The sequence below is a fragment of the Choloepus didactylus genome, chromosome 22 (assembly GCF_015220235.1).
Source record: "Choloepus didactylus isolate mChoDid1 chromosome 22, mChoDid1.pri, whole genome shotgun sequence".
NCBI lineage: Eukaryota > Metazoa > Chordata > Mammalia > Pilosa > Megalonychidae > Choloepus > Choloepus didactylus.
In genome coordinates, this window is record NC_051328.1 from 29618254 (window position 1) to 29640594 (window position 22341).

At 38.9% G+C, this 22341-nt stretch overlaps 1 protein-coding gene across 4 annotated transcripts in view; it reads right to left on the minus strand.

Moving 5' to 3' along the window:
- GLG1 (golgi glycoprotein 1) overlaps nucleotides 1-22341 on the minus strand; it is a 216890-nt gene that overhangs the window by 31233 nt on the left and 163316 nt on the right. For all 4 annotated transcript variants that reach the window (XM_037816454.1, XM_037816453.1, XM_037816456.1 and 1 more), the window contains exons 13-18: nucleotides 21828-21914; nucleotides 11516-11578; nucleotides 10640-10753; nucleotides 9159-9247; nucleotides 8079-8196; nucleotides 6715-6807 (exon numbers count right to left, since the gene is read on the minus strand). In XM_037816454.1, coding sequence (XP_037672382.1) covers nucleotides 6715-6807; nucleotides 8079-8196; nucleotides 9159-9247; nucleotides 10640-10753; nucleotides 11516-11578; nucleotides 21828-21914 — 564 coding nt within the window. The remainder of the gene's footprint in view (nucleotides 1-6714; nucleotides 6808-8078; nucleotides 8197-9158; nucleotides 9248-10639; nucleotides 10754-11515; nucleotides 11579-21827; nucleotides 21915-22341) is intronic.

The following is a 22341-nucleotide window of genomic DNA, read 5'->3' on the forward strand; positions in this document are numbered from 1 at the left end:
CAAATAGTTGAGGAATACTAATATTGTAAAAAAAAAAAGGGTTTTACCCTTGGGAAGACGGTTGCTGCAGGGGAGAGGCTAGGCCTCCCTGTATTTGTGCCTAAGAGTCTCCTCCTGAATGCCTCTTTGTTGCTCAGATGTGGCCCTCTCTCTCTGGCTAAGCCAACTTGAAAGGTGAAATCACTGCCCTCCCCCCTACGTGGGATCAGACACCCAGGGAAGTGAATCTCCCTGGCAACGTGGAATATGACTCCCGGGGAGGAATGTAGACCCGGCATCGTGGGATGGAGAACATCTTCTTGACCAAAAGGGGGATGTGAAAGGAAATGAAATAAGCTTCAGTGGCAGAGAGATTCCAAAACGAGCCGAGAGATCACTCTGGTGGGCACTCTTACGCACACTTTAGACAACCTTTTTTAGGTTCTAAAGAATTGGGGTAGCTGGTGGTGGATACCTGAAACTATTAAACTACAACCCAGAACCCATGAATCTCGAAGACAGTTGTATAAAAATGTAGCTTATGAGGGGTGACAGTGGGATTGGGAATGCCATAAGGACCAAACTCCACTTTGTCTAGTTTATGGATGGATGGGTAGAAAAGTAGGGGAAGCAAACAAACAGACAAAGGTACCTAGTGTTCTTTTTTACTTCAATTGCTCTTTTTCACTCTAATTATTATTCTTGTTATTTTTGTGTGTGTGCTAATGAAGGTGTCAGGGATTGATTTAGGTGATGAATGTACAACTATGTAATGGTACTGTAAACAATTGAAAGTACAATTTGTTTTGTATGACTGCGTGGTATGTGAATATATCTCAATAAAATGATGATTAAAAAAAAAAAAAAAAAAAAAAAAAGAAGTAAGGAGGTAACAGGTCCAGTATGTGGGATGTTGAGTTAAACCATAGGAACCTCCATATTTTGCCTGCTTTAGGTCTGTAGGTTGAAATATTGTTTCTTTATCTTTAATTCTCTGTTTTATTATAAGATTTACTTTTGTATGGTCTTATGCCTCTCAAATGTTAAATTCTCTGAGTAAAATTCCAAAATTTCAACTGAAAAATGAAAGATGATTAAAAGCCTGATGAACCATTAAAAAAAAAAAAAAAATTAAAAAAAAAAAAAAAAAAAAAAAAAAAGATAATAAACGCAATAACAATTAAAGATTCAAAACTGAAAGAAAAATACAACAGAAAAATCAAAACAAGAATTCAAAAATATATTTACTATACTCAGAGCAATACATGAGGAATTGGTAAACAAGAACCAAGAACAGGTACCAGAGGAGGAGGGGTAAGACTGCAGCATAGAGAGGAGTAGAATCCAGTTAGTCCCCTGGAGCAACTAATAAACAACGAGGAACAACCAGTAAATAATCTGGAGTAACTGCTGGGGTACAACCGTGACTGTCCACACATCGTACACCAACCTGAACTGGGTGAAATGGCTGAGAGAGCAGCATAAAAACCGTAAATAAATACTGCAGAACCATGCCGTGAGCCCCCTCCCGACATGGCAGGATGATCTGCAAGCTCTCAGTGTGGGAGAAAGCAGCATTCCTGGAACAAGCCAATATAGCGTAACTTAGCTCCAACTGGGGTTTTTTGTTAATAAATGTGGACTGATGAATACAAGCTACAAGCATAAACAAACCCCTAACAAGCAGAGAGGTACCCTGAGGTAGCACCCAATGGAGAGGAGGTGGGGCTGACAGAAAAAAAAATTAATTAAAAGAAAAATAGAGAGGCTTTTAGAGATGACTGACCTTAGAGAGCCAGAAAACGCCTATGCCCTGGGGAAGGGAGCCCAGAAGACTGGATGCTCTCTCTGACCAATGGACAAAAGTGGGGAGTGGTGGACTGGCTCTGAAAAGGGCTTTTCTTTCCTCATTTTTTTCTCTCAACCTGAGTGGCTCAGTGGAGAAAGCCTCAGCCATTTTCAGTCCCCAGTGCTCCGACCCAGACAGGGGTGGAGTTATCACAGTCAGAGAGACAAAGGAGTAATTCAAATGCAGAAGATAACTCCCTAGGGGGTGTATCTTTCCTAAGGGGAAGGAGGTGGGACCCATCTCTAGTGCCTGCCTTCCTGTGAGATCTTAGACCCCACGGCCTGGGGGAAAACAGTCAAAACAGAAACAACCTAAGCTGACAACTAAAGGGACCACACCTCTTCACACCAGTTGGGAGTGACAGGCTGACAGGTGCCATCTGATGGGCAAGTTAGGAGAAGCACAGCAGCTAGAGGCCTCACAGGAAAGTCTCTTGGTCTTCTAAGACACACCTTCAGGGAAACTCGACACTGAATATAGCCCCATTCTGAGACCTGAACCCATTCTGGTCTGGGAAAATCTGATTGGAGTAACCAAGGAAACCAGATACCTAGACAACAGAAAACTATAAATTAGGAAAATCGAAGATATGGCCCAGTCAAAGGAACAAACTTATGCCTCAACTAAGATACAGTTGAGATACTGTTTCGCTTTAATGAAGCAATTAATTAAAGATTTTCAAAAAATACGCTAAATCAATTCAAAAACCAAATCAACGAGTTTAGGGAAGATATGGCAGAAGATGAAACTCTGCACACAAAAGAACAGATAGAGAACAGAATGGAAAAGTCTCAGAGAACTGAATGACTACATGAAGCATGTGAATGTATGTGTCATTGGTGTCCCAGAAGAAGAGGAGGGAAAAGGGGCAGAAGCAATAATAGAGGAAATAATCACTGAAAATATCCCATCTCTTATGAAAGACATAAAATTACAGATCCAAGAAGCACAGCGTACCCCAAACAGGATAGATCTGAATAGATCTATGCCAAGACACTTAATAATCAGATTATCAAACATCAAAGACAAAGAGAGAATCCTAAAAGCAGCAAGAGAAAAGCAATCCATAATATACAAAGGAAGTTTGATAAGATTATGTGCAGATTTCTCAGTAGAAATCATAGAGGCAAGAAGGAAGTGGCGTGACATATTTAAGATACTGAAAGAGAAAAACCACCAACCAAGAATCCTATATCCGGCAAAACTGTCTTTCAATTATGAGGGAGTGTTTAAAATATTCTCCAACAAACAGACAATGAGAGAGCCTATGCACAACATACCTGCGCTACAGGAAATACTAAAGGGAGCACTACAGACAGGAAAAGACAGGAGTGATAGCTTTGGAACACAATTTTCGGTGATGATAGCACAGCAATGTAAGTACACTGAACAAAGATGACTGTGAGTATGGTTGGAAGAGGAAGGTTGGGAGCATGTGGGACACCAGATGGAAAGAGGAAAGATAAAGACTGGGACTGTGTAATTCCGTGAATCCTAGAGTGTTCGACAATTGTGATAAAATGTACAAATATGTTTTTACATGAGTGAGAACGAATGTCAACATTGCAAGGTGTTAAAAATGGGGTGGATTGGGGAAAAAAATAGTCAACGCAAACTAGAGACTAAAGTTAACAGAAGCATTGTATTATGCTTCCTTGAATGTAGGAAAGGCAATATACCAAAGCTAAATGCCTGTAACAGGGATATAAGGGATAGGTATGGGACTCTTGGCATTGGTGATGCTATCTGCCTCTTTTATTGTACTTTAGTTTAATTCTGTCTTTCCTTTTGATGCTTTTTAGCTGTCTTTTTTGTTTTCTTTCTTTTTCTTTTGTCTCTCTACCTTCTTTGACTCTTCCTCCTCCTTTGTGGACGTAATGGAGATGTTCTTATTTAGATAGTGGTGATGGTGGTCAATGAATAAATACGTGATTATACAGGGAACCATTCATTGTTTACTTAGGACGGAAAGTATGGTGTAGGAACAAAACTGCCTTAAAAAAAAAAAAAAACAGGTAGATGAAGATACCTTGAGGGTACTATATTGACTGAAATAAGTCAGACACAAAAGGACAAATATTGTATGGTCTCACTGATATGAACTAATTATCATATGCAATATCATAGACATGAAATACAGGTCACCAGGATATAGAACGAGGCTAAAGAATGGGGAGTGGTTGCTTATTATGAGCAGAATGTTTAACTAGATTGAACTTAAGTGTTTGGAAATGGACAGAGGTGACTGTAACACGTTATTGTGAGAATAACTAACAGTGCTGAATGGTGTGAAGGTGGTGGAAAGGGTAAGCTCAGAGTCACGTATGTCACCAGAAAGAAAGTTGGAAGTTAAAAGATGGGAATGTATAAAACAGTGAATCTTGTGGTGGACAATGCCCGTGATTAATTCTATAAATATTAGAAATCTCCTTCACAAACTAGAACAAATGTATGACACTGTAACTAGAAGTTAATAATAGAGGGGTATATGGGAAAAAAATATACCTATTGCAAACTATGTGTACAACAGTTAGTAGTATTTTAACATTCTTTCATCAACAATAACAAATGTACTACATGAATACTGTGAGTCAATAATGTAGGGGGTGGTTAGGGGTATGGGAGGATTTGACTTTTCTTTTTTGTTTTTATTTCTTTTCTGGAGTAATGAAAATGTTCTAAAAATTGAAAAAAAAATTAATTGTGGTGATGGATGCACAGCTGTGTAATGGTAATGCGGGCAATTGATTGTGCACTTTGGATGACTGTATGGTATGTGAACAATCTCAATAAAATTGAATTAAAAAAAAACCCACTGCAAACAGGAATCCGTAATTCCCTACTGATATAAGTCAATAAATGAATAAATAAATAAATGGGGAGAATGGAAAACTCTACAGTAGAAAGCCAGCTAATAATGATAGAACTGGAAAAGCACCACTTAGGAATCATCATAGCAATAACTGACTTAGGTGAGAACCATCAAAGGATGCAAAAACAAGTGGGTCCTGCTTTGCTGAGAAATATTAATGTAGTCTCAAAAAGTATCTCACCCCAGTGTTACTGTGAAAACCTTGTGGATCGCACTCCCTTTATTCAGTGTATGGATGGATGAGTAGAAAAATGGGGACAAAGACTGAATGAAAAATAGGGTGGGATGGGGGGGATGATTTGGATGTTCTTTTTTACTTTTATTTCTTAGTCTTATTGTTTCTGGAATAAGGAAAGTTTTCAAAAATAGATTGGGATGATGAATGCATAACTATATGATGGTACTGTGAACAGCTGATTGTACACCATAGATGACTGTATGGTATGTTAATATATCCCAATAAAACTGAATTTAAAAAAAAAGTATCTTACCCAAATAGATCAAGAGGCTATTTTGGAGGTTATTCCTACGCATTACATAGACATCCCTTTTTAGTTTTTAGTGTATTAGAATAGCTAGAAGGAAATACCTGAAACTGTTGAACTGTAATCCAGTAACCTTGATTCTTGAAGATTATTGTAGAACTATATAGCTTTTATGGCATGACTGTGAAATTGTGAAAACCTTGTGGCTGACAATCCCTTTAACTAGTGTATGAACAGATGAGTAAGAAAATAAAGTCAAAAAAGAAGTAAATAATAGGGGGGATAATGGGTTTGGGATGTTTTGGGTGTAGTTTTTATTTTTATTCTTTTTTTTTTGAGTAATGAAAATGTTCAAAAATTGACTGTGGTGATGAATGTACAATATATGATGATACCGTGAACCACTGACTGTACACTTTGGATGATTATCTGGTATGTGAATATATCGTAATAAAAATGCATTAAAGAAACATTAAAAAAGAAAAAGAACCAATTAGAGATCTTAGAAATGAAAAATATAATTAATGAAATTAAAAACTCAATTGGTGATAACTCTTAAGAGCAGAATGGACAGAGTCAAAGAATAAATTATTAATCTAGGAAACAGAATTGAAGAATCATCACAATGTAATACATAGAGACAAAGAAATTGAAAGCATGGGAAAAAAAAGGAGACATGAGGTAAAGAGTCAGATGTTCCAACTCTATAAAAGGAGTTCTAGAGAAGGAAGGAAGGAGGAGGTAATGTTTAAAAGAATAATGACTGAGAATTTCCCAGAACTGAAGGAAGATAAAAATTTTGAGATTGAGTTAACAAGGATAATGTAAACAAAATGCATAATATTCACACACAGTGAAATTACAGATCATTAAAGATGCAGAGAGAACCTAAAAGCTACCAGAGATAGATTATCTACAAAGGAACGAGAATCAGACTGACATCAGACTTCACATCAATAGTATTAGACAGAAGAAAACAATGAAGGAATTACCACAAAGCCTAAAGCACCCTGACCCTGTCCTTAACTAGAATGGTTAGCTGAGTCACTGAGAAAGTTGCAAAAATAAAAAACAAATCACTTCACTTGCTTACACTTCATTCCTGGAGACTCTGAGTAGGACCTGCTCTTTGTAATTTTTAACATCTCTTGGGTGATTCTTATGTCATTGCTAGTTAAGAATTTCTGTGCAATGGGAACACAGTGAGGGAGTAATCAATTTTGCAGGTGTAGAGTATTGGAAATGCTATATAGAGGAGAAGACATTTGAAGAATGATTAGGAGATTATTAGGTAGAGGAGATGGGATGGGAAACCTGAAAGAGGGAAGGGAATGAATAGGAGAAAAAGAGGAGTGCAGGTTGAAGCACTTTGGGACTGAAAAGTAGTCTGGTGTGGCTTAAGAGGAGATAATTAGGCTGAATAGGTAGGCTACAGTATAGGGTGTGAGGGGTCCAGCCCCATGAGGGAAAAATTATTAAAATGTTACCTTCTAACATTACTTTTAATAATTAAAAACAACAACAGTTACCTGTGCATTGCCATACTGCACAGTGGAACAGTAGCTCTTTATGTCACTCTTGCAGGATTCATACAGATCTGGTTCCAGACGGATGTCCTCTGTCTGCATGAGAGGGAACCAGCATAGAAAAGTGAGATTATTTTAAGCTGGAGGAGATGTCAAGTGTTCTACGTACTTGATTGGATCTTGTCTAGACCACAACTTATACACAGCAAAGTGGCAGCAATGTGGTCCAGAAGGAGAAATGGGTTTTAGTTTCAATTCTGCACTAACTAGCTGCATGGCCTTTGCAAAATGAAATGCTACTACCTATTGTGAACTGCTGAGAGATGAAATAATATATGTAGAAACCACTTTAGAAAGTTGAAACCACTATATAAATGTAAAGTTCTATTTTTAATAATAAGTTGTTATTTTACAGAAAGAGCTAGGCTCAAAGGTAGGAAACCAAAGCTTTCAGCTCAAAACAAGACAACAGGACAAATAAGCCAGTTCCACTTAAACAGAATTATCACTGAATCACTATTATTGTATGCGAAAATCTGGTAATGAAACTTTTGGGAAATTAATGGTGTTAGGTCTTCATCACTAGTTTTTGTTTAGAATGAAGTGAAGTGAAATAAGTTTGATTCATAGTACAAAACATATTAAAAATATTCTTTAGCCTTTTTAAAAAAACATTGTTTGGGCTTAACTTGAAAAGTAAAACAAGAACTGCACAACACAGTGAACCCTAAGTTAAACCATGGACTATAGTTAATAGTACAATTGGAAAAATGTGCTTTAATCAACCAGGGAAGAAGTTCTTCCTAAAATGCACATTGTGGTTGACTTCCCAATATCCATTTTACCCTGACAATTAGTAAGCTAATCAGTGGAAGGCATTCCCTTGGAGACTGTTACTGGTTAGGAAGTGGGCACAGATCCCAAGCTGATCCAATGAGATTGAAGGGAAGGATCTTAATTTAATGGCAGGAGGAGGTATCTTTTTTTAACCCTACTGGATATGAATGATGCACCAGGGGGGCCATCTTGTGACCATGCAGGAAACCAGCCTTAGGGTGAAGATGATGCCAAGGTCAGGAGAACGAAGAGAGTGAGAGTCTCAATTCTTGAAGACATTACTGACCACAAGCTTAAAGCTTGTCTTATAGCTGGATTTCCAGTTATAGGAAATTAAAAATATCTTTATTATTTAAAAAAAGTAAGTGAAGCAAGATGCTAAGTGCCATATGGCAAAATTTTAGCACATGGCTCCAAGTCTTAACCATCCCAACAGTGGCTAAAACCTTCCAATTTGCCCTAGCCAATCACCTATTTTTCTAAAAATGCTGCACTGGTAGTTTCTTAGAATGGAAGCTCTGAGGCCTTACCATCTCCAGCTCCTCCACCCGGAGCTGCCTGCGGCACTTCAGGGACACCCTGTGCTCCTTGGCTTCCTGGAGGGTGTCATTGCGCACAGTGGTGCTCAGGCAGATCACCACGTCCACCCTGCCGAGGAAAGGAGAAGGCTCGAGACTGGCTGGAGTGAGTCACATGACAGCAGATGGCCTGAGGGCTGGGTTGGGGCAGGAGCCACACGAATTACTCAGAATTTACATGACCCCCTTTGCCACGTTTCTGAATATCTTTCCCTGTGTAATTTCGCTGTTTCTCAGAGTGCTAAAGCAGCAATCACTTGCCCATTATGTCATAAAACCCAGGCAGGAGCCTGAATGCTGACAACGTTCCTGACTGGAGGGCAGGATAGAGAGGAGACATGTGCAAGGACAGTCCAACAGTCGCTCTGTTAAAAATATGTGACCTCAGAGAATGCAGTAACTCTGGGACTGTGTCTTTGATGTACCATGAAACTCATTCCTGAGAGGTACAAAAACCTGAGCAAACTGGAAACTTGTTTTATAAGAGGGGAAAGGTGTTCTAGAAATGTACCTTTTCAAAGAGCAACATGGAAGAATTTGGGCAGCCATACTGTAAAAGCTTATCACTTTTCTCATTAAGAGCGAATTCTTAAGTGAATAAAGTTTTTGTTTCTTCACTAGATAGCTCAGTAAAAGCCTCTGCTGCTTCCCTGAAGAAATGAGAATGGAATGATGCTGGAGGGAGTTGGCAACCTCTCATCCTCTTTTACTTACACTGCAACTTGTTTCTCTTAGTATACAATTTATATCTGCTTCGTCAATTAGATAGCCTGTCCCTGGAAAACTTCAAAATGCTCTTTGAGCCGAGTGGCTCTCCATGTAAGAACTACCACCAGTTGTGCCTTTGGGCAGCTGTAAAGGTGATCGGTCCAGACAATCCAAGCGTTTGGCCACACTACCTAAGGAGATACGCAGGAGGCCTCCAGCGCTAATCTTGCCAGATAGTAGCAGACTGCCTGACATGTTGGATATTCATTCAGTAGCTAAGAGTAACTTTGGGGAAGCAGGATGACTCAATTAGAAGCTACATACTTCTTCTTTATGTTGGGGCACAGTTTCAACACATCCTCCTTGCAGGCCATCTTAAACTTGTAAGAGAACCGAAAATCCTTCATCTGAACCTGAAAGATGATAATGAAAATCAGAAGCTCTGTGGCAAGTTCTAGTCAGTAGTGGTAGGTGACATTTTATTCATACAGTTTTCAGAAGCCTACTTATAAGACCCTAAACAACGTGCCCTCCGTCTGCTTCTCAGGATTCACTACCCTCCAATCTCCCCATCCTCCCTCTGCAATTAGCACACCAACATCCCTGCTATTTCAATCATACACATGCTGTTTCCTCTACCTAAAATATACTCGTCTCCCAGATCTTTGCAAGGCTTGCTCCTTCACTTCCTTGAGAGTTAGTCAAATGCTTCCTCTTAAAGCTCCTTTTCCTCTTTCATCCTCCAACCCTTTACCATGTGAGACTATACATTTACTTGTAAACTTGATTTTATGTCTTTATTTACTAGATTGTAAGTCCACGGGGGTGGGGGTTTTGTCTGTTTCACCACTGTCTCCCAGTGCCTGGCATTCAATAACGTGGGCTGAACGCACACCTCAGTGAAGGCAGTCGGGTATGCTGTATGTCCAGGAGGTGGTCAATTTATGGGCTTTCATCTTCCTGAGAAGAAAGTGCTTGCTATAACAGAAACACTTCTTAGACATGTGGCACTATGAAGAGTATGGTCTAACCTAATTATCCGAATGCCAGACCTGGGTAGTATGATTTAAAAGAAAAAAAGGCTTAGTGTACAGTGTATTCATACACATTTAGGCCTCTGTACTAACCAGTAACACAAACAACAGATCCCACTGAAACCGTTAAAAGAAAAGCTGCAACAACAGAAAGCAATGTGACTGAAGCAGGAAATGCCTGTTTACTCATCTGTATCCTCACTAGACTCTATGCTCCCTCAGGGTACGGACCATGTCCTATTTACGGTTGCATTTCCAAGGGCCCAACAAAGTGGCCACAGTAGATAAAAAACACACTCACATCAATGGTAAGCTTTCGATGGAATGTATGGTGTGTGAATGTATCTCAATAAAATTGAATTTAAAAAACAAAAACCATATTGTGAAATAATTAGAATATGCAAATTCATTGAGTGAGAAATTAGAATACAGGTTACCAGGGGCAGGGATTGGGGAGGGGAATGAGGAGTTAATACTTAGCTGGTACAGGGTTTCTGTTTGGAGTGATGGAAAGGCTTTGGTAATGATTGGTAGTGATGGTAGCAGAGAATTTTGAATATATTTAACACGACTGAATTGTCTACTTGAAAGTGATTAAAATAATTCATTAAAAAAAAAAAACCATATTCACTGAGAACAGAATCAAAATAGGATACATGTTTGGGAAAAATGAGTCGTCACAGAAAAGGTACTCTGCTGTTCTGAAAGGGGAAGGTATTCAGTAACATCCAAGCAGCCAAGACAGGAAATTGTTAGCCAGGTGCTACTGACCAGCTGGAAGTGGGTGACTCCAATGGCGCACTTCTCATTCATGTCCTTTTGGTGTTTGTTCTGTATCAGACACTCCATGAGGTCTCCAGAGTCTATCTGGTTATCTGCCACATCCTGAGGAAGGCAGTACACATTTACACTTCATTTGTAACAGTTAAGGGTCAAAGCCTCTACCCTGGTCCATGAAAAATGTACATGGGACAGATCTAGAAGCATTCCCAAATAAGACACATGATAAACTGTTAGAAAATAAACCTGAGAAATTATAAAGGATAAACATTTAGTTTAGCAAGTACTCTGCATGAAACTGCAATTAGAGTATGTACTATGCATTGCTTTAATTCCTTTCCTGACATGATGCCAGCAGGTGGCTTTCAGGATGATATTTAAAACAGCCTCCTGGATTGTCAAATCCTTATGGTTCGTGGGTATGTTTCACTCGCACAGTTTACGTAGTTCAATAGGTAAATGAAGTAATAAAGTCACAGAATTCACTCAGTACTAAGGTATAAGTATAAGGAGACAGTTGGAAGGGGAAACCACTTTTACTGCTAACAAATCCTGGACTGATGTGTCAGAAGCAACTCAGCCACACTAATGGGGGCTTTCCTGGTCCTTCTTTTCTTAAAAAGGACATCTCAACAACTGTGGCTAACCACATACCTGATCACCTACAAAGGAAACTCAAATAAGATTTTCCCAGGATGGTGGCACCTCTCTCTTGATCTTGTTTTCACTTTCAACTTTAACTTGTCAAATTGACTATTACTCAGGAGTAATGTATGCTGAAGACAGAGATTGGTCCAACACACTCGGGGGCCAGAGTCCCAATGAATTTGGTTCTGTCTCTAACCCTTGTTCCTCGATATCACTTACGTGACAAAAGTTCTGAATTATAGGCTCGCAGGCTCTCATCAGCAAAGCTTCTATTTGAATATCCTGCAAAAAATTAAATAATTAATAATTCTGCTTTAGAAGGAGACACAGGCGATGGTGGGGAGGAGCAGTTTCTTTTTCTGAATCATTAGCATCTGCTAGGCAAATAGTCTAATATGTACATTTGGAGACCTAAATTTTAGTATTTAAGTTAGATGGCCCCTGAATAGATAGAACTGTACTACATTATACTTTGAAAGACAAAGTTTCTAGAGGAAGATTCTCCTTGTGCCTGAACAAAAGAGGATATGGAATTAAGAAAAGGTTGGGTAAGAAAAAATTAGAGTATGTAAAACCTTTTGAGTTTTTCCCAAATGCTTAGCAGTTAATAAACCAGATCACTACCCTCAAAACAGATGAGAAACTACTGACTCTGGGTATATTAAATGGTGCGAAGCAGAGTAAACTCTGAACAGCAGTAGTTGCTGAAATAACATATTCCTTTAAAGAGCTACATACCTACAAATGAAACTTTATGTATCACCAGTTTTGACAATTCAAATAGTTCCAAAAGGCTTATAATGAAAAACAGCAGTTGTTTCCCTAATTTCTGCCCCCAAAAGGTAGTTTTAACATATTTATAGCTGTCTTCCCTCTGTAATAATCGCTGTATTTCTATATAGTTTGCCTATATTGATATTTCTTGACTTTTCTGTTTTACATATCTTTTTACTGACTTCCTATGACACAAAATGAAGATTTAGCCCTTAGATTTAGTCCCTTACCTCCACTCCAAAATCTTTCTTTCTTTCATCCTCCAGTTATTGCTATATCACAGTTTCTGGTTAAATCAAAATTTAACATTTAAATTATTTTAATTATGTAAATATTACAGCTAAGCTATGTAGTAGACTATGATCACATTCTTTTAAATACAATTTTTATTTTTTCCCTATAGTTAACAGGTACACCTCACATTTTGGTTTGTTAGATTTTCTATGTATCTATTGCAAATTCATACCCAAATTCTTGGCCAATGTGTAAACCTCCTCAACATATGTTCAAACACATCAAGTAAACTATTCATTTCAGTTATTTTCTTAGAGCCAGCTGAATTAGGGTCTCAGTCAGGAGACAAAAATCTCCAGTTACTTAAACCGAGAAAATTTAATGTAAAGAATATTGAAAAGGTATCTGAAGAGGCAGAAGGAGAACACAATGTTACCACCGAGACAGCAGGAAGCAGTCTCCTACCACTCGGGCTGGAGGAACAAAGGAAAGAGACTGGAATTCTTAGACATCAGGATTTCTTTTTTGTGCTACCTATTGGGAACCCCATAGCAAAAGAGATTGCAGGTCCCAGCCCCAGCATCACAAAGCCAAGGATAATAAAAGAGGGCATTTGGCACTGAACGACAGGAGCCTAACAATGGACGGGCCGTCATTCCTGGAGCCAGATTTCCTCCCGCTACAGCCTGAAACTGGCTGTTCTGCAGTCCTCTTATACCACCTCCAAGGCCTTTATCCTTTTCTGAATGTCCTCTGTTACCTGGATATACCACATCTTCCTCTTTCTTGGTTTATCCCTCAATCTCCCAGCAGCTTCCAGAAAAAGAGAACATGACAGATCAATCTGAGATTTGAGATATTTGAAAAAATCTCTATTTTATGCTCACATAATTGATAGCTTGAATAGGTACAAAATTTTCAGTCAGGAATAATTTTACTTCAGAGTTCTAGGTAGCAGTGTCGTATAAGAAGTCTGACGCCACTCTGAGCCCTGACCTTCCATAATCTATGACCGTAACCCCCTGACCTCATCTCCTACTACTCTTTTTGTCTCATTCTGCTCCAGCCACGGACCTCCTTGCTGCTCCTATAATTTGTCAGCACTCTTTTTCCCTCAGAGCCTTTGCACTTGCTATGGTATATGTCTGGGGTGCCCTTCCCATAGAGAACTCCTTCATCTCAGGTCTTTGCTAAAATGTCACATTTTCAGTGAAGCTTTCCCAGCCACCTTATTTAAAACTGCATTCTTCCAATCCACAAAATCTCATCCCTGTCTTATTTTGCTCCAAGGAACTTAACACTGGACACACTACATTTATTTATTTGTCTCCTCCCACTAGAATGTAAGATCCTCAAGGTTTGGGACATATTTTTCTGTCTTATTTATGGCTGTATTTTTAGAGTTAGAATAGAATAGTGCCTGGCACAGAGGAGACATCCAATTAATTACCTCTTTTTTTTAAAAATTTTATTTTGAAATAAATTCAAAGTTATAGGAATAGTTGCAAAAACAATACAAACCCCATACACAGAACTCCAGCATTCCCTGACCCCCTCCCCCGATACCCCGATCCACTAACTTTAACATGTTGTCACACCGTTATTTCTTTCCCTCCCTCTCTCCCTCTCTTCCTATCTATCATCCATCATCTATTGCTCTGTCTTCTGAACATATAAGAGCTAGCTGCACACATCCTTGAACAAACACTATAATTCACATATACAATCCCCATGAACAAGAACATTTTTTTATGCAATCCCATTAAGCGCAGCTAAGAAGTACAAGAGATTCAACAATGATACAAAGCTTACATTCTATATTTCCTTTTCCTTATGTCTCAACTGTGTCCCTTTGAGCTTCCTGTCCTCCATCCTCAGATCCCATCCAGGGTCATCCTTGGCATTCAATTGTCATCTATTTAGACTGTCTTTTTTTCTTTTTTTCCTCAATTGTGGAAACATACATACAGCCTAAATCTTCCCATTCCACCCCCTCCCTAGCCTTCCATTAGTGGGATTAATCACATTTAGAATGCTGTAATGCTATCACCTTCCCACCATCCATTACTAGAAATTTCCCTTCACCTCAAACAGCAACCCTACACTTATTTCTTAACTCCCCATTGCCCCTTCCCCCATTTCTCTTAATCCATACTCTACTTTTCATCTCTATGGTTATATTCTCTGATAATTTCTTTGTGTTTACTGTGGAGCTTAAAATTAAACTTTTAAATCCACAACAATCTTGTTTTTCTTTGATACCAACTTAATTTCAATAGGACACATAAATTATGTACCTATACTCCTCCATTCCCCCACCTTTACATAGTTCCTGTCAAAAATTACATATTTTACATTGAGTTCAAAACCACTGACTTGTCATTAGAGTTTGTGTATTTTGTATCAAGTAGGAAGTGAATAGTGGAGTTACAATTTAAAAATTACTGACTTCTATTTGTATTCCATTGTGGTCAGAGATTGTGCTTTGAATATGTTCAATTGTTTTTTTTGTTTGTTTGTTTTTTTAATTTATTGAGGCTTGTTTTATGTTCCAGCATATGGTCCATTCTGGAGAAAGATCCGTGATCACTAGAGAAGAATGTGTGTCCTGGTGATTTGGGATGTAATGTTCTGTACATGTCTGTTAAATTTCTCTATCTCTCTCTCTTCTTTCTTTGCTTCTCTGCCAGTAGGGCTCCCTTTAGTATCTGAAGTAGGGCAGGTCTTTTATTGGCAAACTCTCTCAGCATTTGTTTGTCTGTGAAAAATTTAAGCTCTCCCTCAAATTTGAAGGAGAGTTTTGCTGGATAAAGTATTCTTGGTTGGAAATTTTTCTCTCTCAGAATTTTAAATATGTCATGCCACTGCCTTCTCGCCTCCATGGTGGCCGCTGAGTAGTCACTACTTAGTCTTATGTTGTTTCCTTTGTATGTGGTGAATTGCTTTTCTCTTGCTGCTTTCAGAACTTGCTCCATCTCTTCAGTATTTGAGAGTCTGAGCAGAATATGTCTTGGAGTGGGTTTATTTGGATTTATTCTATTTGGAGTTCGCTGGGCATTTATGCTTTGTGTATTTATATTGTGTAGAAGGTTTGGGAAGTTTTCCCTAACAATTTCTTTGAATACTCTTTCTAGACCTTTACCCTTCTCTTCCCCTTCTGGGACACCAATGAGTCTTAAATTTTGACGTTTTATTTTATCTATTGCATCCCTGAGATCCTTTTCAATTTTTTTCTCCACTATTTCTTTTGTTCTTTCATTTTCTGTTCTGTGGACCTCTAGGACACTCAGTCATTGTTCAACTAACTCTAATCTTGTATTATGAGTATACAGGGTCTTTTTAATTTGGCCAACAATTTCTTTTATTTTCATAAGATCTTCTATTTTTTTATTTAATCTTGCAATTTCTTCTTTATGCTCTTCTAGGGTCTTCTTGATATCCCTTTTATCCTGTTCCATGGTCTTCTTCATGTCTTTTATATCCTGTGCCATGTTTTCCTCCCTCGATTGTGATTGTTTGATTAATTGTGCCAAGTACTGTGTCTCTTCTGATATTTTGATTTGGGTGTTTGGGATCGGGTTCTCCTTATCGTCTGGTTTTATCATATGCATTAAGATTTTCTGTTGTTTTTGGCCTCTTGGCATTTGCTTTGCTTGATAGGGTTCTTTCAAGTTGTAAAAAAAAAAAATACCAATCTAATTTTTCAGAAATACAAGTTGGTGGTGTACACTTTCTCCAACTAACCAGATGGCATCTGCAAGTCACCTATACCCCTCAAGTCAGTTCTCCCCAACTCTGTCTCTGTGGTGTGTGGCGAAATGATTTTTGTGGGGTTCAGCTGGTGAACTCAGTTTGGGTTTGTTGTTGGAGCTGTCTGCCCTGAATGCGGTGCATGTGTCTGGGTGGTCAGGGAGGCAGGGCTGCTTTAATATTCAAACCTCCCAGGTGTTCCTGGAGATTCAAGGCTGTTGTCAGACTAAGCCTTCATTTCAGTTTTGCCCCAGATTTTCTCTGTCGCTGACTCACAAACCACCGGCATTGACATAGTGTCCCTGCATTTTCCGAGCTGATCCCCCTTCTCAGCCGTGATCTTCCAGGACCTCTGCTGAGGGAAGGATGTGCTACATCACTAATACGTGTCGTCCCTCAAGGGAAGCCCTGGGCCACCGGGCTGTGCAGGGGCGCTCTCTGCCTGATGCGAAGATTAGTCTATAATTCTTGACTGGTGTAAGTTCTGAATGAAAGGCAGGTAGTAGAGCTGGGCCCCACCCCTTTCCTCTTAGAGTTAGATGTCCTAGGGGAGGTCATTAGCATTTCAATGGTCTCTCTCTGCCTGTGCCACACCCTTGTCTGGGTCACAGAACTGGGAATTGAAAATGGCCAAGGCTTTCTCCACTGAGTTGAAAAAGGAACAGAGCTAGTCCGAGATGACCCTCCGGCTTTCCAAGGTTAGTCGTCACCCAAAGCCTCTGTCTACTTGTTGGGGATTCATACCTCGTAGTGAGCAGTTCACACTCGCTAACTATAACCCCAGTTGGAGCTCAGCTGAGCCAAATTTGCTCGCTGGGAGAAAGCTTCTCTCTGGCACCATGAGGCTTTGTAGCTCGGGCTGTGGGGGAGGGGTCCCCCGATTTGGATCCACAGTTCTTACTTACAGATTTTATGCTGTGATCTCGGGTATTCCTCCCAATTCAGGTTGATGTATGATAAGTGGATGGTCACATCTGTCCCCCTGCAGTTATTCTGGATTATTTACTAGTTGTTTCTGGTTTTTTTTGAGTTGTTTCAGGGGGACTACTTAGCTTCTGCTCCTCTCTATGCTGCCATCTTAGATCCGTCCTAATTATCTCTTGAATGAATCTTATAAATATGGCTCCCCCCCCCCACCTTCTGGAATCTAATTCCAAGTATTCTGAAATTTCATGCTGATCAAGCCCTTTTTTTGATGTCATTTTTCATCAGTGCTGTTGGGTCCTTGGTAGTCCATTCCACTCTGGAAACTCATGGGCTTCAGTTCTCAGAAACTTTATTGGATAATTTCCTCCCTTCTATGTTTACTTCCTAGAACTCTTATCTTGATGTTGGACTTCCTGGATTAGATCTCTGTTTTTTATTTCCTATTTACTATCTCTGGATCTTTTCCTGGGTGACTTTTTCAACTTTATCATGCAACCCTTCCAGTAAGTTCTTTTTTTCTGAGATCTTATTTTTAATTACTATGAACTCGTTTTCAGTGCCCTAAATATTTCTCTTTTTTTCAAGTGCCATGTTCTTTTTTGGTGACCGTAATAAGATCTTTTCTTTATCTCTCTGTGGATTTTATAGACTTTCTGTTGTTATTGAAGTTTTCTCATTGTTCTCTCTGAGGCTGGCTTGAGTGTAAAAAGCAGCTTGAGAGTGCCCATAATGGTAGGATAGGGAAACTGCACTCCAGCAAGCTGTAGCTCTGCCAAATTATATATATATATATATATGCTCAAATAATCCCGCATTTCTCAAAATAACCTGATCAAGACAAGCAAATGCCCTGAAGTCAACAGAAAAATCATACAGCACTTGAAGATTCTAGAAGACACGGACAAGTCAAATGAAAAATTAAAAAGCTGGAAGACTCACAAAATTTGGAGCAATTAATTACAGAAGAACACACAAATCTACAAAACAACTTCAATGAGATGCCTAAAGACATAAAGGACATCAAGAAGACTCTAGAGAGGATAAAGAAGAATTTGACAGAGTAAATTAAAAAATAGCAGATCTAATGGAAATAAAAGATAGTGTTGATCGAATTAAAAATATAATAGAAACAAGTAATAGCATATCTAGAGAGAGAGAAGAAAGGAGAAGTGAACTTGAGGACATAGCAATTGAATGCAAACACACAAAAGAACAAATGGTGAAAAAAACTGAAAAATTTGAAATGGATCTCAGGGAAACAGTGGACAACATGAAGTGAACAAATGTAAGAATCACTGTTGTCCCAGAAGGAAAAGAGAAAAGGGCTAGGAAGAGTAAAGAGCTTGAAATAACTATGTTTCAAGACATAGTTGAGGAAAACGTCCCAACCCTTCTAAATGACATGAATATGCAAATCAAAGATGTCCAACGAACTTTAAGTAGATGAATCCAAATACACCCCCTCCAAGACACACTGTCAAATTCTAAAGAGAAGGGCAAGGTTCTGAAAGCAGCAAGAGAGAAGCAAATCACCACACACAAGGGAAAACACATAAGACTAAGTACCGACTGCTCAGAGGCACCATAGAGGTGAGTAGGCAGTGGTATACCACACTTAAGATTCTGAAAGAGAAAAATTGCCAGCCAAGAACTCTTTATCCAACAAAGTTCTCTTTCAAAATTGAGAGAGAGTTTTAAATTTTCACAGACAAACAAATGCTGAGAGAATTTGTTAACAAGAGAACTGCCCTGCAAGAAATACTAAAAAGAGCTCTACTGGCTGAGAAAAAAAGAAAGGACAGAGAGGATAGAGAAGGGCACTGAACTGAAGAGTATTAGTAAGGGTGACTTAAAGGAAAAGAAGGGGGAGTAAATAGATCTGACAACTAAAAACCAACAGATAAGATGTCTGGTTCGAATTCCCTTCACAGTAATAACTTTGAATGTAAATGGATTAAACTCTCCATTTAAAAGATATGGACTGGTAGACTGGATTAAAAAGTACGACCCTTTGATATGTAAAATTAATGTCTTATAATGTAGCATATTGGGGACCTAGTGATAGACAGAGGCTACTGAAGGTGGAATGATAATCTAATATGGTCAGGTATGTTAATAACAGTGAATTCAAAGGTATGGGAATGGATAGGGGTGATGATTGTTAATGGGATTATAAGTATCAGAGCTGTACTGAAGATGAATAGGATTGAAAGGGGTTGCTTAAAGGCATATATACCACAGATCAACACTACGAATATAGATAGGCGTTCACATGATTAACTTCTAAGGCATGACGCTGGTACAGAGAGTTGACAACAGAATGGTGTATGGGAAAAATCTACCTGTTGCATACTAGGGACTATAATTAATAAGAATACCTTACTTGGACCACATAAATACTACAGACAAATAATTAAGGGCTGAAAAGAGCCATGGGGTGTTTTGGGTCTTAAGAATGGTTTAAAATGGAGAGTGATGAGGACTGTACAATTAAGTGATGATAATGTGAGATAGGGATGGGTTATTGTGGACAGAACATACGCTTTGTGAACTTAGGAACCCCCTACTTTATAAGTCAAGCCCCTGTTCTTTTTTTTTTTTTTTTTTTTTTTTTTTTTTTTCTTTTGGCTTTTATAAAAGGGGGTTTATTTGGTTACACAGTTATGGTCTTAAGGCCATAAAGTGTCCAAGATAACCCATTCAACAATCAGGTCCCTTCACTGGAGGATGGCCAATGGTGTCCGGGAAACCTCTGTTAGCTGGGAAGGCACATGGCTGGCATCTGCTCCAAAGTTCTGGTTTCAAAATGGCTTTCTCCCAGGATGTTCCTCTCTAGGCTTCAGATCCTCAAAAATGTCACTTAGTTGCTCTTGGGGCATTTGTCCTCTCTTAGCTTCTCCAGAGCAAAAGTCTGCTTTCAAGGCTGTTTCCAAAATGTCTCTGTAGGCTGAAACTCCTCTCTCAGCTCCTGTGCGGTCTTCAAAGTGTCCCTCTTGGCTGCAGCAAGCTCTTGCTCCTTCTGTCTGAGCTTAAATAGTGCTTTAGTAAACTAATCAAGGCCCATGCTGAATGGGTGGACCACAGCTCTGTGGAAATTATCCAATCACAGTTATCACCCACAGTTGGGAGGGGCACATCTCCATGGAAACAACCTAATCCAAACATTCCAACTTAATCAACACTAACATGTCTGCCCCACAAGATTGCACCAAAGAATATGACTTTTTCTGGGGGACATAATATATTATACAAACCGGCATACTCCCTAAGGGTAGTTTTTTGTTTTCTTTTGTTTTTGTCCCTTTGTTCACAAGTACGTTAACATTACCTAGCTTATAATAGATATGAAATAACTGTTGGATGAAGGAACTCACCATGTGATATTGGCATAGTTGTTTACCCCCTCACTGCTCAGAAAAAAAGAGTCTGCATTCAGAGAATATACAGCCCCACAGACTTGTCCCTCTAGAAAGTCATGGGGTGTGCAAGCCCCTGATCTTGAGGCTTACTCTTATGAAACTTATGGTTGTAAAGGGGAGGCTAAACCTCTAATTATGCCTAGGAATCACCTTCAGAGACTGTTTTTTGTTGCTCAAATGTGGACTTTCTCTCTCTAAGCCCAACTCTGCAAATAAATTCATCACCTTCCCCCTGAAGTGGGACAGGACCCCTCAGGTGAACGTGGGACACAGAATCTGGGAACGAGCCTGACCCTGGCATTGAGGGGTTGAGCATGCGTTTTTGACCAAAAGAGGGAAAAGGAAGGCAACAAGATAAGGTATCAGTGGCTAAAAGATTTCAAATAGAGTCAAGAGGCTGTCCTGGAGGTTACTACTATCCAAATTCCACTTAGATACGCCATGCAGCCACAGTATGATCAGCCCAAGTCAACAGTAATCCTGATAATACCCTAAAGAATATCTGGATCCTTATCTGAGACTCTATAAAAGTTTCACTCACTAAGTTTATTCTTCAAAACTTAAACCCTCCAGAGAGCTCCTATGCCAGCTAAGTCCCAAAACGCAGAGGCAATAGCCTCTTCAAGAACATCAACCAGATGTGTCCCCTTTTCCCATAATGTTGATACCCCTTTTCAACATGAACAAGTTAGGGTGGTCACTCCCTAGACATCCCTGAAGATCGAGAAAGGGAATAAACTAGAAGAACGGGTAGTAACAGATAAGAAGGAATTTAACAAAGGACTATGAATGCTGAATCTCTATACAATTTTCTTTTTCTTAGTTGCTGGGATACTGGAATAGCTAGAAGGAAAAAACTGAAACCGGAGAACTATAACCAACAGGATTCTTTGAAGTTTGCTCTATAGCTACTTATTAAATAGTATTTTGAAAGTTAGTACCTTTTGGCATGTATGTTATATTTCATAATAAGGAAATAATTGAAACTGTGGAACTATAACCCGTAACATTCTTTGAAATGTGCTAACTACTTGTTAAATTGCACTTGGAGAATTATCACTTCTATGTAAATACGTTATACTGCACAATAAAAAATATGAATTAAAAAGTAGGAATGTATGAGATTTGAAGCATAGTTATCTTAAGGGAAACAAAAGAGCCAGTCTAATCACTGTTACAACTTTCATTTGTGAAGAAAACCAAAGAGCAAATGTATAGAGTTTTTTCCGAAGAAATGTGGGAAAGGGTTGAGGAAACAACACAATATTTCTCTCTATAAAGCAAATGAAGAGAATCTGACTAGGTTTCTTTCTTTTGTTTTACAAAGAATCTGTACTTTACTTTCAAGAGTCTGGAAACAGTGGAACTAAGGAAAAAGGAAAGGTTCCTGTAGGGCATTCTCTTTCTATGAGCTGCAAAGTGCTTACCTCTGATTCTAACTCAGTGAGGTTGCCGACTATATCTCTGCACTCCACTGCCAAGTCATCAAGATGATCCTGGAGGCACTCAAGCTCCTGAAAATAAAAAGGCAATCTCACGACATGTGTTATTTACATAAACGATCAAAAGAAATCGAGACACCAATGTCTACTTCCTTTCGAGTGGCCCTCCTTTCCTTTTTTAAGTGAAGATACCTCACTCAACATAACCTAAAGCTTTATTTGATTCTCTAAAACTAAGATTGTTGAAAAGACAATTACTTGGTGTAACCGAGGGGGTACAATAGTCACGCAAATCCCCAAGAGGCCAAATCTATAAGAACACCATGGGTTGATGTTTAGGTGGACAAGAGTTTTAAAATCTTATCAGGCCTTTATTTTTCACTTACTGACAATTACTACTGGAAGTAATTTATTTACAATAGCCATTCCACTGTTAACTTGTGTTTTGACAATTTTTACCTCCCATTCAAAACCTTTATTTTGATAATGAACATTGGAC